The sequence below is a fragment of the Equus przewalskii genome, chromosome 25 (assembly GCF_037783145.1).
Source record: "Equus przewalskii isolate Varuska chromosome 25, EquPr2, whole genome shotgun sequence".
In the NCBI taxonomy this organism is placed as follows: Eukaryota; Metazoa; Chordata; class Mammalia; order Perissodactyla; family Equidae; genus Equus; species Equus przewalskii.
Genome location: NC_091855.1, coordinates 46,923,497 through 46,943,657, shown reverse-complemented (window position 1 = coordinate 46,943,657; position 20,161 = coordinate 46,923,497). Strand labels below are relative to the sequence as shown.

At 45.9% G+C, this 20,161-nt stretch overlaps 2 gene segments (V, D, J or C); both read right to left on the bottom strand.

The window, feature by feature from the left end:
- Positions 1–669: 669 nt before the first annotated feature.
- LOC103562623 (Ig heavy chain V region PJ14-like) lies at positions 670–1,237 on the bottom strand. The segment is given in 2 exon segments: positions 670–1,022; positions 1,104–1,237. Coding segments are annotated over 2 exon segments (372 nt in total).
- Positions 1,238–3,773: 2,536 nt separating this feature from the next.
- On the bottom strand, positions 3,774–19,559 carry LOC103562624 (immunoglobulin heavy variable 4-30-4-like). The segment is given in 2 exon segments: positions 3,774–4,201; positions 19,470–19,559. Coding segments are annotated over 2 exon segments (474 nt in total).
- Between the last annotated feature and the right edge of the window lie 602 nt (positions 19,560–20,161).

The window sequence follows — 20,161 nt, the reverse complement described above, 5'->3', positions numbered from 1 at the left end:
TCCTGTGAGGAGGACACTCACCCCTCCCTGACTACTGAACTGAAATTAAAAGCCTGAGCCGGTCTCCTTTCCAGGCTCTGCCCAATCCCTTCGGACAGGCGCACCTGCCCTGCTCTCAACAGACATCTCGATAATGCAGGTGCTGGAGCCTTTCATAGTCAGTGTGCGCCTCAGCTGTGATCAGACTAGACATCCACATCAACAACAGCCAGGATCTTTCTTCTCTTACTTTGGCTTTATAAGGCCTCTGTCGCCTTACATGCAGGCTGCACTTGATGCTGCTACTGCCGACAGGCTTGTGCACCGAGCTGTGCTGTGCAGAGCTGGATTATTGAGTCCAACAAAGCCTCTTTTGCATACTTTGCTGACTTAACACAGAGATGTTGATAGCTAACTGATATTTAGTGACAGGACTGCCTGTAAGTGACTCGATGTCTTTAGGGCATGTGAGAATGTTTTCCCCCTCTTACAGCAGACTTCATAATTCAGAGACCTGAGAGGTAAGCGCAGAATAATGAGGCCAGAGAGGTTCCCAGGGGAAACTGCTAAGCAGAGAGGAAGCCCCAGATCCTGACAGGAAACCAGCCCTTAACCTCCCTTTGCACCTGCCCCTGTGATGGACCTTGTGTTTCGGGGGACTGAGCGCCCCCTACAGCACACCTTCCAGCCCCGTGACACAGCTTTGTGTCTGGGCTCTCACAGCATTTGTATCACAGTGTCTTGAGCACAGTAATACACGCCTGAATCCTCAGGCATCACACTGCTCAGCTGTAAGAACACTTGGTTCTTGGTGGTGTCCCTGGAGATGCTGACTCGAGACTGCAGGTGGGGGCTGCACTGAGTGTCCCCCTTAGCCCAGATCACACCGACGCACTCCAACCCCTTCCCTGGGAGAAGGCGAATCCACCACAGGGAATATTCTGAAACTTTGCGTTTGTAGGCGGCACAGGTGAGGCTGAGTGTCTGTGAGGAGACCACCACTCCACCTCCCCATTGCACGAGAGGGTCCTCAGCCTCGACACCTACAGAAAGAGAACAACAGTGAGCCACACACTCATGTCCTCATCCCATCACACCATTCCTGAGACTCATGAGTCACTCACCGTGGAGAGCAGCCAGCAGGCAGAAGATGACCAGGAGAGGGGCCATGTCTGTCTGGATGGGTCAGTGCTTACCAGAGATGAAACCCAGAGTGAGGAACAGAGGGACACTTCTCCAAGCTGCCTGGATGTCTTCTTGAAGCCAAGTCGATTTGCATGGGCAGAGCTGCAGAGGCATAAGGGGAAGGGTCATGTGGGTGGAGGGTCACCGTCTCCAGCCTCTGCTGGGGGAGGAGTCAGGCTTATTGAGGGGAGGAACCCCTGGGAAAATAGGAAGATGTGGATCCAAATATGCCTCAGGACTGTGATGCTCTTCCCAGGAGCCTCCTACCCGAGATGCCTCCTCGTAGTAATTCTCCATCCAATGACCTGCACAGTCTGCTCCTTCTCTTTAAATCCCCATGTGTCCTGTTGTGTTCAGAGGTGAGCCTGCTCTCTTTCTTTACTTCAATGCCCATATTGCAATAGTGTTGAATGAAGTCTTCTTTACCTTGTTGACCATGTCACAATACATTTTCTTCAACACAAAGAGTGCTTCAGGGAAGGACTGTAACCTGTGCCGTGGACGAGTTCATGGGTGGTCGCTTGAGTGGAGGAAGGTCAGTCTCTCCTTGAAGAGCAGTCACTCCTGGAAGACTTGTCTTGCTGAGGTCCACACTCCTAGGAAGGTGGCTCGACAGCCCCTTTCAAATGTCTTTGCCTCCGCTGCTGCTGCTGCTGTGCCTGTGCTGACAAAAAGACTGCCATCCCTAGGATTATAGATCAGAGTAGATAGGCACTCCTGAGGGGGAGCCAAAATGCTAATTCAAGTATTGTAATGGAGAGGCCCCTAAGACCGATAATATGAATTTGAAGGCACAGAACATGAAACATCTTTAAACACTTACAATTTTCCTATTAGCTGTAAAAATACAAGTATCTCTGGTTGATTTTGTGGTTAGTTCTTTAAGTAAGCCATCAATTTGATTGATATTTGTACAGACTGTGGGCCAGTATAAAGACAGGAAATAGTTGTTCAAAATGATGTAGAGGGACGGGCCATCTGGCTGAGTGGTTAAGTTCATGCGCTCCACTTCAGCGGTCCATGGTTCACCAGTTTGAACACAGAAGAACTAGAATGACTTAGATTGGCAACCAGTGTTAGCTCAGGGCCAATCTTCCTCACACAAATAAGAAAAAATAAACAAAAGAAATCATGAAAGGATGTACTACAAGTAATACGCAATTCACATACATATTCTCTGCACTTTATCCACCTTCCTAATTAGAACACATAGCTCATTTGTCTTCAGTATATTTTAGAATCTTTTCCCCTAAGTGTATTTCCTTGTGTGGATCCTTCTCTTTGTCTGATGTCTAATCGGTACAATCACTTTAAGATTCACAGATATTTGACTGAATATATATGATCCCTATAGATGCTATGGCAATTGGCGACATTGGGGGTAACCAGCACACCCAGACTTCTCCCTGACACTTGTCTGACTCAAGCCACCCATGGGACTTTCCACTGTGTTGTGTCACAGGTGATAGGGCTGCCTGGACCACCTTTGGCAAAAAATGTTAGAGGTGCCATGGGGTCAGAAAATGCCTGTGCTCCCACATGACCCAGGCCTGTCCTGAGTTAGAGCCTGCATGACATGGAACTGTGTGCCTGGCACATGGCCTCAGCAGGGAAGATCAGGCCAGCTTCAGGCCAGCTGTATCTAAATGGCCCTTGGGTGTCCATGGCTGGATGGACACATGGGATGGAGGTTAGAGATGAAGTAAATTTGGGTGCACTGATGGCTAAATCTTTATTGCACACCCCTCTGTGCCTGACACTGAAGAGCCGGATTAGGAGAAGTGTTCTGGACTCTGATTCCTTAAGTCGCAGGGTCTGGGTACAACAATTGTGTGCATTTAGACAGTAGAAGACAAAGGGCAATTATCCTTCAGGCTTCTTAGGGACACTAGGGGGGCAGCAGAGGGTGGCAGCGACCAGGGCGCTGTCACTTGGCTCTCATTTTCCACATAGATTCTCCACGTGGAAGCCGAGAGACACACCTTAGGGCACACCCAATGTGCTGTTTCAGAGACCCCACCCAGAACACCATCCAGCAGGGCGGTAATGGGATGTCATCTCTGTGCTTGTGTATCTGCCTGGCTCACAGGGAAACCTAAGCACTGTGTCCAGTGCTGGGTTGGCCTTCTTCTGCAGCCGGGAGATGCAGATACCACTACAGAAGGGCACAAATGCTGAACATAAATGTCCACCCATGTGGTTCAAATAGGAGGCTCTCCTGTCTAAGGGAAGACAAAGACGCACTAGGGGCCAGGTCCTCAGGGACGTGCTGATCATAACCACCTGGGACATGTGCCTGGACTGAGCTGGTGTTTGGATGGCTGCTTTTCCCAATCAAAGGAGCATGAGAATCCTCAGGATGCTAACTATGTCAAGAAGGAAAATGGGTTACCCAGGAAATCGAAGTGAAAGAGAGCTCACACCTTATCTGCAGAGAAAGTCATTGCCTCTTTTGTTTCTTACAGTGATAATGTGAGAAATTACAGTTAAAAAGAACAAAGCAACAAGTGTCCCAGAGGGCAAGTGAGATCCAGGAGAGGAGAGGGAACCCCTGATCCAACAGGAAACTTCTCCCCATTCCCTCTCTGCACCTGCTGCTAAGCTGAGCTTCAGTGCTGTGAGTTCTGAGCGCCGCCTGGTGTTTCTGGGCGTCCCTGGCACCCCAGCCCCTCCTGTCTCCCTGCAGGAGGTTTGTGTCTGGGCTCACACTGACTTCCCCTCACTGTGTCTCTTGCACAGTAATACACGGCCGCGTCCTCGGTGGTCACGGAGCTCAGCTGCAGGGAGAACTGGTTCTTGGAGGTGTCTCTGGAGATGGAGGTGCGGCTCTTGAAGGAAGGATTGTAGTAAGTTCTACCATCATAATATATGTACCCCATGTACTCCAGCCCCTTCCCTGGAGGCTGGCGTAACCAGCTCCAGCTAGAATAGCTGCTTGTGATGGAGCCTCCAGTGACAGTGCAGGTGAGGGAGAGGGTCTGTGAGGGCTTCACCTGTCCTGGGCCCGACTCCTGCAGCTGCACCTGGGACAGGACACCTGGGGACAAAGAGAATCAGTCCTGTCAGTCACATGCAGTCACAGCCATTCCCATTGATCCAGGTCTGACAACTGAGACACTCACCTTGGGGAGCCGTCACCAGGAAAAGAAGAAGACACAAGAGTCTCATCTTCTTCTAGACTACACTCTGCCTTCCCCAGAGAGCTCAGCCCTGTCTGAGGAGACAACTGTGAGCTCCCACAGCCCAAGAGTGGATTTTAGTCTGGATCTTGAAGAGAAATTTGCATGTGAAGACGCCTGTCCTTATAAATGGGGAGGGATTTATAGCAGCCTCCACAATCGTTCCAGGGACTCTGTGGACCTCTCTTCTCCTGATTGCAGATGGTTTTTCAGTCTGGCATGGCAGGAGACTTGGTTTCAAGGCTGTTTTTAAACATATTTGTGGATTCCCCTCTTTTCTTAGCCCAGCGTTTCCAGTCTTCAGGCATCTGCCCCGCAATCCCCACCTTGGCCCCAGCCTAACTCTTCACCATCCACTGACAATCTGGGTCTTGGCTCCTCCATGCTGAGCAGAGCACGGCTTCTGCTTTCTTTCCCTGTAATCTCTTCTGCTATGTGGTTATCGTCATACCGAGAGCTTGATAGCTTGTTATATTGTGTTACATTAGTTCCAGGTCGGGCTTATGCTCCATGCATCTTGTTCATGTGTGATTGGAGAAGATGTCATATGTTGAAAACTTCAAGTAGCCCCACAGGTGTCCTTGATCCATCACTCCCCTGAAATCCAGAGTGTGTTTGTTTGCACACTCAATGGGATGTGCCCCACCCCTGGTCCACCTCTACTTGCCCTTAGCCACGTGAGAAGGAAGGTGAAATCCCCCCTCTCTTGTCTCAGGGGTGGACGCTCTGAGCCCTGTTCACCCCCAGAGTCCCTCTGCAGGGCGGGCTGAGGCTCCTCTCTGGATTTGAAGCTGTGACACCTGTGCTCATCTCCTGCCATTCACCTGTCCTGTTGACCTCACACTCTAGGCTGTTCCTACTGGGAAAAAGTCTAAATAAGTTGCTTTTATAAGAATCCATTTCTCTACTTCTGCAACTTGGAACTGTACCAAGAGACAAGGCTATTTGACAGAGGGAGAGAATGTGTGTTGAAAGGATTTTTTTTTGTGACTGGTTTCTTTTCTTCCCCTAGCTTTATGAGGAATTATTGACAAATAAAAATTGTACATATGTAAGAAACACAATATGATGTTCTGATATATGTACACATCGTAAGTGAGTACCACAATCGAGCTAATTAACATATTCCTCACCTCACACAGTCACCATTGTGCGTGTGTGTGATGAACACACTAAAGATCCACTTTCTTAGCAAGTTTCAGGTATACAACACGTTATCACTAGCTACAGTTGCCATGCTGTACATTCGGTCTCCAGAATTTATTCGCCTTGTAACTGAAAGTTTGTACCCTTTGACCAACGTCTCCCTATTTCCCCGACCCCTCAGCAACCGGTAGCCACTACTTTACTCTTTGTTTCTATGGATTTCACAATTATATGCTCCACATCTGAATGAGATCACGCACTATTTGTCTTTCTGTATCTGCCTTATTTCAATTAGCATAATGTCCTTCAGCTTCCTCTATGTTGTCACAAGTATCAGGATTTCCTTCTTTTCTCAGGCTGAATAATATCCCATCAAATATGTACATACATATATATGTATGTATGTATAAATTCTTTCTCCATTTCTTTGTGCATACATCCATTGCTGGACACTTAGGTTGTTTCTGTATTTGGCTGCTGTGAATAATGCTGCTATGAACGTGGAGGTGCAGATATTTCTTCAAGATAGTGACTTTCTGTTCCTTAGATATATACAGAGAAGTGGAATTGCTGGGTCATGGTAATTATGTTTTGTTAATTTTTGGAGGGAACTCCTACTTTTTCTGTAGTGGCTGTAGCAATTTACATTGCCAAGAGCAGTACACAACGGATCCTGGAGGGAATTGTTTTATAGAAAAATGTACTAATTCTTTTTTCTTTTTTTGAGGAAGATTAGCTCTGAGCTAACATCTGCTGCCAGTCCTCCTCTTTTTGCTGAGGAAGACTGGCCCTGAGATAACATCTGTGCTCATCTTCCTCCACCTTCTTTTATGTGGGACGACTGCCACAGCATGGCTTGCTAAGCCGTTCCATGTCCGTACCCGGGATCCAAACGGGCAAACCCCAGGCCACTGAAGTGGAATGTGTGCACTTAACAGCTGTGCCACTGGGCCTGCCCCAATGTCAGAATTCTTTCGACATGGCACAGAGTTCTTCAGTAACTTAGGGTGCGAGGTGTTGATATCCAAACAGTCTTGTCAGCGACGGATAGAGGATACAGTGGGAGGTACTGGAATCTAACTGTAGGTGTCTGGTAAGAAACTGCAGACACCGTTCACAGTCCTGAAAGGCACAGGCTGATAAAATCAATGCTGCGCTCGATGAATACACTCCAAACACACATGTGAGTATATTTAGTGACCACAGCAAAGATGTTTCAGGGTTTTGGCATCACCAGTAATCACCATGTCAAAATCATATAAATCCATAAAGATATTCACAATCTCCACCTTTTTCAAAGTCATATTTCCACACAGAAATAGATGTCTTGATAGAAATTTTTGCAGATATGTATATATAATTGTGAGAAAAGGAGAGTCCTCATGAGTGTATTCCCTTCATGTTGAGCACAGTGAGATCAGTTTTATCTGAGTAGCTATATTTTCCCCCATAGGCGGCTGGGAGATCTCTCATTCTGGAACATGGAGGCTGTGCAAATTTATCTAAGGCTCTGTGCACACACTTCCCTTAAGACAGTGCACAGCCTATGTCAGGGGACCCTAACCAATTTCATGAGAAAGAATCACACTGTTAACCAAAGACATAAAATTGAAAACAAGGACTATGCTTGTAAAACTGAGCAGCCTCCAAATATTGAAAAGCTGTTGGCATGGGAGAAATTGCCCCATTTTCTGAGGATCCGGTGTCATATGAGAAATTGGGACTCAGACGCAGGAGAATGTAGACAGGCTCAGGACTTTTAATATTTATGATCCTTTCAGTCTCATGCCAGGTGTCCCTTCTGCTCACTAGGATCATCCTTGATTCCATCATCTGTGGTCCTCCTTCGGTAAATCCCTGTCCTCCCTTCATTATTTACCAATGGGTTTCCTGTCCTTTGGTCAACAATACTCAGTATAGTTTGTAATGACTAAAGATTCGACATAGATAAAACTCCCCAAACTTAAGCCATCAATTACTTAGATTTCATTATTTGAAGATTGTAACATCTAATACATCTTAGCCGCTCTACCCTTTAGTCCTACATTAGAAGTTGTCATTTTCAGGGGCCGGGCCGGTGTCATAGTGGTTATGTTTGGGAGTTTGTGGCTTTGGATGCTGGGCATGGACCTACATACCGCTCATCAAGCCATGCTGTGCTGGCAACCCACACACAAAATAGAAGAAGATTGCACAGATGTTAGCTCAGGGACAATCTTATTCACACACACACAAAAAATAAGGGGCAGACTTTCACAAAGTAGGGGTGCTTCTTTGCATTCTCACCAGCACCAAATTGCCCCAATCCAGCCTGTAACTTATGTTGGGGAAATTATTACATCCTTTTTCTATTGTGAGACTTAGGGATGACTGAAAAATATAGTCTTAATCCAGGGAGCTCTTTGTTCAGAGCTCTCAAGCGCACCAGGACACAATTGCCAAAATCTCTGTCTAGCTTCTGGAGTCAGTGACCTTCTGTTGTTGGCTTAGGCTTCTGGCTTTGATTTGGGGGGATGAATCACTGTGTGCTATGGAAAGCATCTACACATTAGTGGACCCAGTATGTGAATTCTTCTGGACCTTCTACCTGCTCTATATTCATTTGATCATATAGATAAACCTGTATTTATCCAAGATAGAGTGTGAGTTGACTAGAGTAGGCTCACTTCTCCTTAAATAGATCTAAGAAGATGAAATGGACTAACTGATATGGTGAATCAATCCTGTTGACTATGGATTAAGCGTCATGGACCGTGAGGGATAAAGAAATATCGCTCACAATAAAAGAGGAGGTTAGTGATGTGAGAAGCTCAAAATGTTCCTTATTCTGTGCAATCCAGAGAAAAATCCAACACGTGGAGTTACATCAAATAAAAGTCTCAGACTTTCCTATCACACCCATCCTGTTTCTAATCCTCTTAGTGCGTACATCCCCAAATATGGCAAGGCATTACATCAAAGACCATTTATATGAGTCTGAAGCTAAAGTCACCAGCAGAAAAGACTATACAATTTCAGGGCCCAGTGTAAAATGAAGACGATGTTAAAAATTGAGTATTTAATGACAGTGAGAGCACAGCATTAAACTTTGAAGAATGGCACATTCCTGCTTTTGTGCTCTTTTCAGTCCAGTGGCTTTAATATATTCCAAAATATTTAGCCTCTTTCTCCAACAGCAGTGTGTTCGTTTTGTTCTGGTAACAGCGTGTTGGTCTCATCCCATCAGATGTTCTTGTGAGGGATCGTGGAAGCAGCCTGCCCCCTAGTGTTCTCTGAGCCGTGGCGGCTGCATGATACAGGCACATATATCTAGACTTCTTTCCATCCACAAAAGACTGTGGGAGGAAAGAACTCACAGTCAAAGCAAGTGCTTTGCTCTAAAAAAATATTAGGAACATGAGGACAGACAGTGAGAGCCCCTCGCAGCATTTGCAGTGTTCTTTTAAATGTAAAACTTGGAGTCTAGCTGGTTGATTCGATATGTACAAGACCTTTTTCTCGTTGGCTTTTTAAATATACCACCCAATTGATTGATTCTTTTAAAGAATATTAGTGAGTGTACAGGTGACAGTAAATCAGATTTTTAAAATTTGTCCATGATGAATAAGAAAGTATTTCTATTCATTATCCATCCTCTTAAACACAATTACCTTATTTTCCTTTGCGATACGTAAAAAATTTGCTCCTAAATATACTTTCAGTTGTAGAAAATCCACTTTCAGTCCTGCTTCAAGTATTTTCCATGAATTTAGCTCAGAAATTCCTGACTATATATGAGAGGTGGTCACTGAGATGTGAGAGGTGACCAAAAACCCACTCTGTTCCCTGACCTCTAGCTCACCATAGAGTCACCCGTGAGGAGTCCACCAGGATGCTCTGCAGCAGGTGGGTCCATCTGGACGTCCTTGTCATAAGGGGTGTGAGTTGTTGAGGGCTCCTAGCGTCAGCAGCAGACTATTCCCTCACCTGACACAGCCCTCTCTTGTCCTACTGCTTGTGGGACCTGGAATCCTGCGTATGCACAACATGAGCTCAACAGGGTGACTGAGCCCAGATTCAGGCCACTGAGTGTAATCTGCTCTGGGCTGTCTGTGAACGGACAGAGACGTTAGGTGGGCATGAGGAGATGAAGTGGTGACACATTAGTGCCTTCTTTTTGGACCTCCCTACTCTGCCTGGTGGTGTGAGGAGAGCTTGGAAGAGTGAGCAGGGGTCTAGCCCCATGGAGTTCTGGTCTAGCACAGATTGAGGGAGAATTTAGATAATAGAACACAGAAGACAATCTTGGGATGGGTGTCCACATCCACGCAAGTGAATGAAGAGCAAGAGCTTAAAGTGTTGTAGGGGAAAAAGGGCCCCTCTGGGCCAGAGTTCCAGGGGCGTCTGATCATAACACAATGGGGTTGTGTGCTCCTGTCTTCAGGAAGGACCCATGTCGGGCAGTGTGTGCAAAAGGGGGTAGAGAGCCTGAGGTCTGCACACAACAGAATGGATTGTACTGTGTCTGTCTTTGTGGTGAATGTTTCCTGATCACAGGAGAGATGAGAGCCCTGTTAATGTTTTCTTTGTGAAGGAAGAAAAGCAGGACATATAGGAACTTGGTGAAGGAGCGATTTCTAGCAACCTGTAATATCTCATCTCAAACAGACAGCATTACTTTCTCATTTGTTGGTTGCACTGAAAATGTGAGAAACTAGGGCCAGAAGAAGAAAACACAAAATTTCCCTGAAGGCATCTGTGGCTTGGGGAGGAAATCCCTGATCCCAAGAATAATTTCCTTCTGCATCAGCCTTCTGCCCCTCATCCTGTGCTCTGAGGTCCCTGAGAGATGCTGGTGCCCTAAGCACTCACTTTTGGTCCTGAACACTCCCTGCAGGACAGCCATTAACAAGCAGAGAGGGACCACCCTGGACTCACAGGGAATTAAGCTCTCAGTGTCACTCGTCCAGTATTAATGACTGTGCCCTGACTTCAGGATGCTACTTCAAGGACAGCATATGTTTTTGACATCACCTCGTGAAATAGTGAATTGTCCTTACTAAACACACATGCTCTGCAGGGAGTCTCCAAGCAAGGATTTTATGAAAACACCAGGGAGCCCCTTCCCTGAGTTTCAAGTGCACTGATGCACTCAGCCCTCATGTGTGTCCAGGAATCTAGGGGCCTTCTGGGGCCTCTAACTCCCTTAGATTCCACTGGTTGAAGGTCATTTCAGAACATCTGTATTCAGAGACCATGTGGCTCCTTGTTAATCCACATCCACTATTCCAATAACACACATACACACATGCACATACAGTAGGTGATATTTGCAGCAACTGGCCCCAACTTTGCTCTTCTTCCCTGGGTCTAGCCCATGGACAGTGACCCCCACACTGACTTTAGGCCTAGGCATGTAACATGCTTTGGAAGACAGAACAAAAGCAGGGACGATGAAAGGCGACACTGGAGAGCACATGCACATTGGTTTTACTGGTTCTCACAGTGTCAGGAACCCCACAGACGTCGTGGTCAGAAAGGTGCAGACTTCACTGCAGCGGGTCAGACTCAGTGCTGAGCCAACCCCAGTCAGAGAAGCTGACTCGGAGTCCCCTCGATGTGGGAGGAGGGTTGCATTAGACCTAAGGGACACTTTGGCCCCCATTCTCACAGGGCTCAGTCAGGAGTCCCCAGGGCAGGACTGCCTACCATCACCTGGACATTATATAACCTGCTGACCCCAAAAGTTGGCTATGCACATCAACCCTCCATCATCAAATACAATGCTCTGTCCTTACTCAGCCTACAGCATCTCCACCACGTCACTACCCTGTGGAAATATTCCACTGCCTCTTCATCATGAGACACTGAGGAGAAAGACACCTGACCTCACCTCCATCCCCTTCAGTCCCAGACTCCAGTGTCCCTTTCCTGAGCCTGCAGATGCTGAGTTATGTGAACAGCTGAGTGGAGTCAGGGCGTGAATGTTCTTTTCTTCACGGGGTGGATGGACATGATGGTCTGGAACAAATATGCAGGCATAAAAAGGACCACAGGTTGCAGATCTTGCAAAAGTGGATTTCATGTAAACGTTGATATTGGTGCACTCGTGCCCTGAGTGTGCTCTGGCTTCCTGACCTTCAAGAAGAGCAGAAGCACTGAAGTGTTTAGACAATTATCTTTCTCACTGGAACCTGGAGATACTGAGAAGCCTTGAGAGAGAGAGATGGAGCTTACGGAGAGTCCATGGTCTTTCAACTACCATACAGACCACTTACACATGATCTCTCTACATGGGACTCAAGGGAAACCCTTAAAGAAGAGAAAATTATAAAATAACTTATCAAATAAATTAAGCCTAGAATATGTGAGATCAGTAAGAATGCTCTTAGTTCAGGTTAATTTGCTCATCTATGAAATGGAGATCAATATACGTTCTAAATTCATAGCGTCATTGTCATAATTATATAAGTCACAATTATCCTAGTTCCAGGTACTTGGGAAGTTTGATTATTACCTATGAGAGTTTATTCTAAAAGGGAGGTCACCTCTGTCTTTCCACAGCTTTTACAGTACTGTTTGTACTGTCTGCATGTCAGGTAGAGGTTACAGAGCCTGGATACAAAAATCCTTGACAGGGCACCAGCCCTCAACCCACCTCCTCTGTGAGGATGAGCTCAGTAGTTACTGAGCGCCCCCTGCTGGTCCTGAGTGAACATTTTGGTTTCAAAGTGCCCTGCAGGGACATAAAACACTTTTTTTTGTCCCTTTCCTTTTACCCAACACAGTTTTCGACACTTCCAGAACAAAGACTATATGCCTTCCTGTTCAAAGGATGTGTCCTCTTAGTTATTTCCCATCAACTGGCCCCCTCACTCTGCTCCTTGACTATAAATTCTTCAGCTGTCTTTGCTGAATGCAGAGGTGAGCCCTGTTTCTCTCTCATATTACAAGACATCTATTGCAAGAGTCTTTACTGAAGTCTTCATCACCATCTATCAAGTGTCAGAAGAACTTTTTCCTTATCAACCGATACCGAAAATAAGGAATGTTTCTAGACTCTCAAAACTCTACTGGTATGAAAATGTCTGATAAAAGTGCTGTCATTATAGCACACACCACAATTTAAGAAGAACAAAGGCATATCTAACATTAGAACAGCAGACCCCGTGGTTGAAGACTGAGCCACAGAAGATTATCGACAGACCTTGAAACCTAACGGAGTTTGTGGGGATAGATTTCAAATCTGATTCAGGCTGGAGATTCCTTCTAATTACCATTTTATCTCTTTTGTCACGGAAACGTCGATGAATGTTATCGTATGCCTACCCTGAAGTTGTGTTGTGGAAGATGATAACTTGTGTTCTAGTGTCACAGGTGTGCAGATGGGGAGATTTACCCAGGATGGATTGTTGTCAAATTCTCACTCATACCTGACTCAGATGACTACATTTGAGGCTGTTGAGATGATGGTATTTGGATAGATTTTGGGGCTTGGTTACTGCTTTAAGGGTTGGCATTTAGAGGGCTTTCCGAAGTGTTAGATATAATTGACGTGTGCGTTGGATATACTTCTTTGAGGGCTGAGGGTGGACTGAGTTAGTATGAGTCATTCTTTGAATCTGTGGATAGTATTTTGTATGGCAAAGAGAACTTTGTCCTATTTGATTAGTTTAGAGACCCTGGGATCCAAAGATTTTCCTGAATTATTCAGAAATGTAGTCACAAGTGTTTACATTAGAGGGAGTCAAAGGGAGAGTAGAATACAGAATAAGGAGGAAACAGTGTGACCACTGATGTCAGGTACTTTACTCCTGACTGTGAAGATGAGGCAAGAGAGCATGAGCCAGGGCCTGTAAAGAATGCAGCTCTAGAAGCCAGAATAGGCAAAAAAGCAGACTTTCCCCTGCTGAGTCCATTCAGGACTTTATAGTACACTGCCACAGACTGGAAAGCTTATTAACAAAAAACCCTTAATCCTCACAGCTCTGGAGGCTGGGAAGTCGAGGATCAAAACGCAAGCATGTTCATCTCCTGGGGAGGGCCCTTGCTCTGGTTCATAGTTGTCCCTTTCTTGTAATGTCCTCACATGGTGGAAGGGGCAAGCAATCTCTCTGGGGCCTTGTTTGGAAGGGTCCCAATCCCATTCACGAAGGCTGCTCTCTCATGACCTAAGCAGCTCACAGTGACCTCATCTACTAAAACTATCACCTTTCTTTACAAGGATTCTGCATGTGTATTTCAGGGGTTCACAAATATCCAGACAATACCACTCCTCTAGAGCTTCTGGAGTGAGTACTGTCCTGCTACCACCTTGATTTCAGGCCAGTGACACTGATGTCAGGCTCTGACGTCCAAACTGTAAGAGAATAAATGCGTGTTGATTTGAACCCAAAGAGTGTGCTGTTTGATACAGTGGCAATAGGAAAGTAATAGAGGCTGGGATGTGAGTCTCACATTATCATGGGTCTCCCCACACTGCTCCCTGGTGTGTGATGAGCATCAGCACTGCCCCAGGGACAGGGACACTCTCAGGGCGGTGGTCTGTGTGGACGCACCTCCTCAGGACTCACCACTGAAGTTGGGGACTGAGAGGATGTTGTGCTGGCATAGCCAGTGCTTGAACCTGGCACACATGTCAACCCACGACTTTGTCACCATGTGTCCATGATGCCATGTGTGTGATGTTGGCCAGAGACTGGGAAACAGAAATCCATCCTTGACTTTCAAACACGTACTTCCCCAAGCACAATCCCAGTTTTCAAAGACATGGTGACACCTGGAAGCACAGAGAAATGAGAATTATGTATGGACTGTATGGAGCTATCCCAGCTGAGCCTGATGCAGAAAACCTGTTCCCTATGACACTGATGAGAAGGGATGCTCAGATCAGCACAGACCCCATGGTGTGGACACTGAGGACGAACACAGACATGGGGAGGGCTCCTCACAGCATCGACAGGGACAGCAGATGAGCTGCTTTTCATGAGCAGAGGAGGGGCCACATTTGCATGCCTTTCCCCCTGTGCCCATGTGTGTGCTGCCCAGCATGGATCGTCCCTCCACTGCCTTGAATTCCAGGGAGCACCGGTGGCAAAGTTTACTGGAACAGGATACTCAGGCTTATTCTCCCCATGACACCGTCCTTTTCAGTAATATGGACACTTTTTGTAACTTTATTGTATGGGCACTTTATTCCAAATGTCCTGAACTAAGGTTTTCATCTTGTCTCTCAAGAGCCCATGGTCAGTTCACCCCAAGATGACACTCTGCACTGTTCCCTGTTCCATGTCAGATTGGGTGAGGAAGGGTCACCATGTCTCAGAGAAGTATCTGCGGACTTTGGTGACAAGATGTGACTTGCCGGGGCCGGCCCGTGGCCGAGTGGTTAAGTCCGCGTGCTCCACTGCAGGCGGCCCAGTGTTTCACTGGTTCGAATCCTGGGCACGGACATGGCACTGCTCATCAAGCCATGCTGAGGCAGCGTCCCACATGCCACAACTAGAAGGACTCACAACGAAGAATATACAACTATGTACCGGGGGGCTTTGGGGAGAAAAAGGAAAAAATAAAATCTTTAAAAAAAAAAAAAAAAAGATGTGACTTGCCATTTATGGACCTGCCCCTTGTTTCTCATCCTGAAGGGACAAGTGGTCCCAGGCTTAGGGAGATGTCCTGCAACCTGGGAACAGGTCAGCAGGCTTTGTCCTCTCATTTGGTGGAATCATGGCTGCTGTATTCACTGATGCTTAGTAGAGGGTACACTCAGGGTGGAACAGAACTTTGACTCCAATCACTGGCAAATGCGTCACAAGCATAAGTTATGACACAGCTTTGACTTTGATGGAGAGTAATGTAGGCATCCCATGAAATGTTGGGGACCAAATACAGTTATCTCTTTAAAATAATACAAGACGTCAGTGAGCCGCAACTGGGTTGGCCTAGAAGCCCTGGGATGGAGTGTCAGGAGCTAAGCCCATGATGTGAGGAATCATCTTTGAGATCATTCTCCAATTGTCCTGGACAATAGGTCCTGGCTTCTCTTGAGATGGCTGACATATCTCCCCCTTGTCTTGATGGACAGTTCTTAGGTTTTGTTAAGATGCCCCATCTACACCTATCTCCTGAGGAAATTTGTCCACAGGCTTCTTGCTTTCTCCAGAACAAGACTTCTCCTTCCTTATAATATGGTTAGGTGGAGAATTTTACAAAATTTTAAGTTCTTCTTTTTTTTGATTATTATTTAAGTCAATTGTCTCTTCTCACATTTTACTATTAACAATTCAGAGAATCCAGGATTATCCTTCAACACGTTGCTTAGAAATTTCCACATACAAATATTCAATGTCCTCTCACAATTTCTACCTTGCATAAATCACTCAGAAAAAAATAAAAGCAATTCAACTAGGCTCTTTTCCACTCTACAAGAAGGATCAACTTCCCTCCAGTTTCTAACGTCACATTCCTCATTTCCATCTGAGACTTCATCAAAGTGGCCTTACATCCCACATTTCTATAAATCCTGTGCACAAACATTCTGACATTCTCTAAGGAGACTGAGGTTTTCTCTACAGTTCTCCTCTTTTCTTTCTGGGTCATCACCAGAAATACAATAAACAATCCCTTCTCATAAATGTAGTCATTTTCTAGCATATGTCTCAAAATTCTCCCAGCCTCTACTCTATCCGCAGATCCTAAGACACTCTGCATTTTTAGGTTTTTGTTACACAAACACCCAAAAAACCCACACATTTCAGTACCAATTTATGCCTTAGTCCCTTGGTGTAGCTATAGCAAAACAGCATAAATTGAGTAGCTTATAAAGAAAAATAAATATTTCTTACAGCTCTGAAGGCTTGGAATTTCAAGATTAAGTCACCATTACGTAGAAGTCTGTTGATTGGCTTTGTAGGGGAGGAAGAAATATCCCTTTATCCTTCTAGGTTCTTCTAGCTGATATAAGAATTAAATTGACATGACAGAGAATAACAGGAAAGATGGAACAAAGTGTCATAACATGTATTCTTTGGAGAAACCCAGGAAAACTGATTAAATCACCAAACTGGCCGAAGCCACCTCCTTAAATACCATCTTAAGGTACAGACCATGGAGGATGCTGAGGGAGTGGTTTGGGATGTCAATGAGGGGAAGCCAATTCGCATGGAGACAGAAAAGCAAATATGTGGTAAACAAATGTTTACCATGCCTTGCAGAGACAATGAGACATGGAGAGGACTGTGATCAAATGAGTCTTGCTAGCTTCCTCCATGTCCAGCACACCAAGATCCTATTATAATACTGTTACGTATGGTGATAGCTCCTTCCTGAAACACACTTTGTATCATAAATTCATTTATGCAGTCGGGGAAAGTTGAAAGATTCTTCCTTACTCTATGTTTTTTAAAAATAATCAAGCCAAAGAGACACATTCAGTGGTAGCAAATTCTGCATTTCAGCGTCTGCTTTCTGGTTCATACACAGTGTCTTTACGTGGTGGGAGGAAGAGGGAAGGAAGTTCTGTGGGGTCTCTTTATAATATCAGAAGCCCATTCATTAGGGCTCCAACTCATGACACAATCATCTCCCTAATGTTCCACCTCCTAAGACCATCATATTGAGCATTAGCTTTCAACATATGAATTTTTGCGGGACAAGCTTTGGACTATATAACAGGGCAAATTTTTGACACAAAAGTAAGGTACAGACAGGGATGTTCAGGGAATCACCACTTGCAGGAGCAGAAAGTGATAAGAATAAACCTCTACGGGAACCATGCTGGGTAGGAAAACCTGAACTCTAGTTGTTGAATTGTTGATGGCTCAGTATGTAGAGATCTGAGTTAGAAAAGCTGGGGGATCAGCATTATGAGATCCTGATAGTAATATGTTTTACCTCCAGCTGCCCTGTCATGTTCTCACAGTAAAGATCACAGGGAAATTCATTTTCACAGGAAATTTCATTTCATTTTAGTAAAAGGAGGGGGTAGGAGGTCATTTCAAGATTTATCAGAACATTCAGCTCTTCTTAACAAGGACTGCTCTCAGACAATCTAATTTATGATAACCTAATCTGCTGGGCTTTTCTCAGAGCAGTGTTGACCTGGGGGAATGAAAATTCCCTCCTCCATCCCACACCCTCGTAGACTTTCCGTCTCAACAAAGGGAGGAGGCAAACCAAGAAACTACTGTGAAAGTCACATCAGAGGTACAGGCTCAGGGATAGAATGACCAATCACAGGACCAGAGATGCCTTACCTACCCCACACTTACCCCTGCAACCAGAGGGGTATTGTATAATAAGTAGGCCAAGACCTTCAAAGACAGAATGCACTTGAGAAGTCACTTAAGCAAATCTAGGGAGACCCAGAGTCAACAGAGGAGATAAAAGCAAGGACCACAGTGGAAATTTTAGCTCAGACTATGGCTATCTTTTCATCATCTTTAAACTGTCCTTCCAAGAGAAAAAGTTTTACATTTTGAGTCCAACTTAATATTTATTTCATGGGTCATGCTTTTGTATTAGGACATTTGTTTTTGATGTAAAATTTTTCTTCTAAAGCATACATTTTAGCCTCATATTCCACTTTCAGTACCACCATAGTTTCTGCCATCACTGTTGAGATTAGTTTTCGAGCCTCACTCTTTGTCTGAACTTTGGTGAGAGATGTGGCAAGAGCGATTAGGGCTCCAGTCTGACTGAGTCAGTGTTTAGGAGAGATCCAGTGAGAATTGAGACATAGGAAACCGAGGGCGAAGGTGGGTGGGTTTCTGTGGGATGCTCGAGGGAAGCAGAGACGGGGCAGGGATCAGGACTCTGTCCAGCTGGTCCTCATAAGCCATTTAGGTTTTTCTATGAAAGCTGAGAGACAGACCGTGGCTGCTTTCAGAGACTCATCCAGAACAGGACCCAGAATGAGTGTCACGTATTTCATCTTTTTGCTTATATGCCTGTCTGTTTCATGGGAAAAGCTGAAGGCTGCATCCCTTCAGGTGGGCTGCTTTTCCATACAGGAGAATGAAGGGCAGCCACAGAAGGGAGCAATCCCTGATCATCAATGTCCACCTAAGTAGATAATGAGCAAGAGCTTAAACTGTAGCGGGGAGAACAAACAGCCCCATGGTGTGGATGTCCTAGAGGGACTCTCATCACAGGTGATGTCAATGTGGGCCCTTCTCAGGGCAGAGAACATGCGCTGGTGGTTCTCAGGGACGATGAGAATCTTGTTTGTTGTTTTTGTCAAGACAGAAAATCAGAAAAGCTAGGAACTTGAAAGAAAGATCTCTAGTCAGTGGAGAAATCTCGACTTCAAGAGAGAATGTTACCTCCTCCTTTGTTGGCTGCAGTGAGCATATGAGGCATTTGAGCCAGAAGAAGAAAACAAGAAATGCCCCTGAGGCTTGGGGAGGAAATTCCCGATCTCACTGAAAGATTCTTCCCCAGCCTCCTCCGTATCTGCTCCTGGGTGTACTCTCTGTGCTCTGTGGGTCTTAGCACTAGTTGGTGGTCCTGAGTGCCACCTGGTGGTCTTGAGCACCCCCTACAGCTCAGACCCTCCTGTCTCCCTGCAGGAAGTTTGTGTCTGGGCTCATGCTGACTTCCTCTCACTGTGTCTGTCGCACAGTAATACACGGCCGTGTCCTCAGTGGTTACTGAGCTCAGCTGCAGCAAGAACTGGTTCTTGGAAGTGTCTCTGGAGATGGTGATGCGGCTCCTGAGGGATGGGCTGTAGTTAGTTCTACCACTATAGCTTATGCTCCCCATCCACTCCAGCCCTTTGTTTGGTGGCTGGCGGATCCAGTTCCAGCCATAACCACTGGTGATGGAGTAACCAGTGACAGTGCATGTGAGGGACAGGGTCTGTGAGGGATTCGTCTGGCCTGGTCCTGACTCCTGCAGCTGCACCTGGGAGAGGACACCTGGGGACAAAGAAAATAAGTCTCTGTCAGTCACATGCACTCACAGCCATTCCCACTGACCCAGGCTTACAACAGAGACACTCACCTTGGGGAGCCGTCACCAGGAAAAGGAGAAGACCCAGCCTCCTCATCTTCTTCCAGACTACACTCTGCCTTCCTGAGAGACCTCGGCCCTGTCTGAGGAGACAGCTGTGAGCTCCCAGAAACTGAGTGGATTTTACTCTAGACCTTGAAGAGAAATTTGCATGTGGGGAGCCCTGTCCTTATAAGTGGGTAGGAGCTGAGCTGAGGCTCACCCTGGTCCTTCCAGAGCCCCTGTGGGTGTCTCTACACTTGAACTTATGTTCTGTATAAGCCAGAGAGGGGAAAGTACTAGATACTAGGTATTTGAGAATCCTTGGGAACAAGTCAATTTTGGTTCTTAACTTCTTGTGCCCAGACTCTTTCCTTCCAGGCCCTCCTTCCTCCTCCCCTTTCCTAATCTCAGCTCAACTCTCCCCCATCCACTCAGGGCCTGGGTCTCCTTCCTCAGTCCTGAGCCCAGCACAGCTGCCGCGTAGTTTCCCTGTACCCTCTCCTGGGATGGAGTTCTCATTCTCTTTAGAAGTTGTTACATTGTTATATTGTGGTTGTTGTATGAGATATTGGTCAGCTTTTTGCTGCACCCATCCTACACCTTCATGTTTTAAGCTGGACTTTATAGCACCTCATACACCATCAACACACAGCGTCTATAGTGAATCATGGGTTAGCTGTTTCCAACCTGTTTTATTTCCT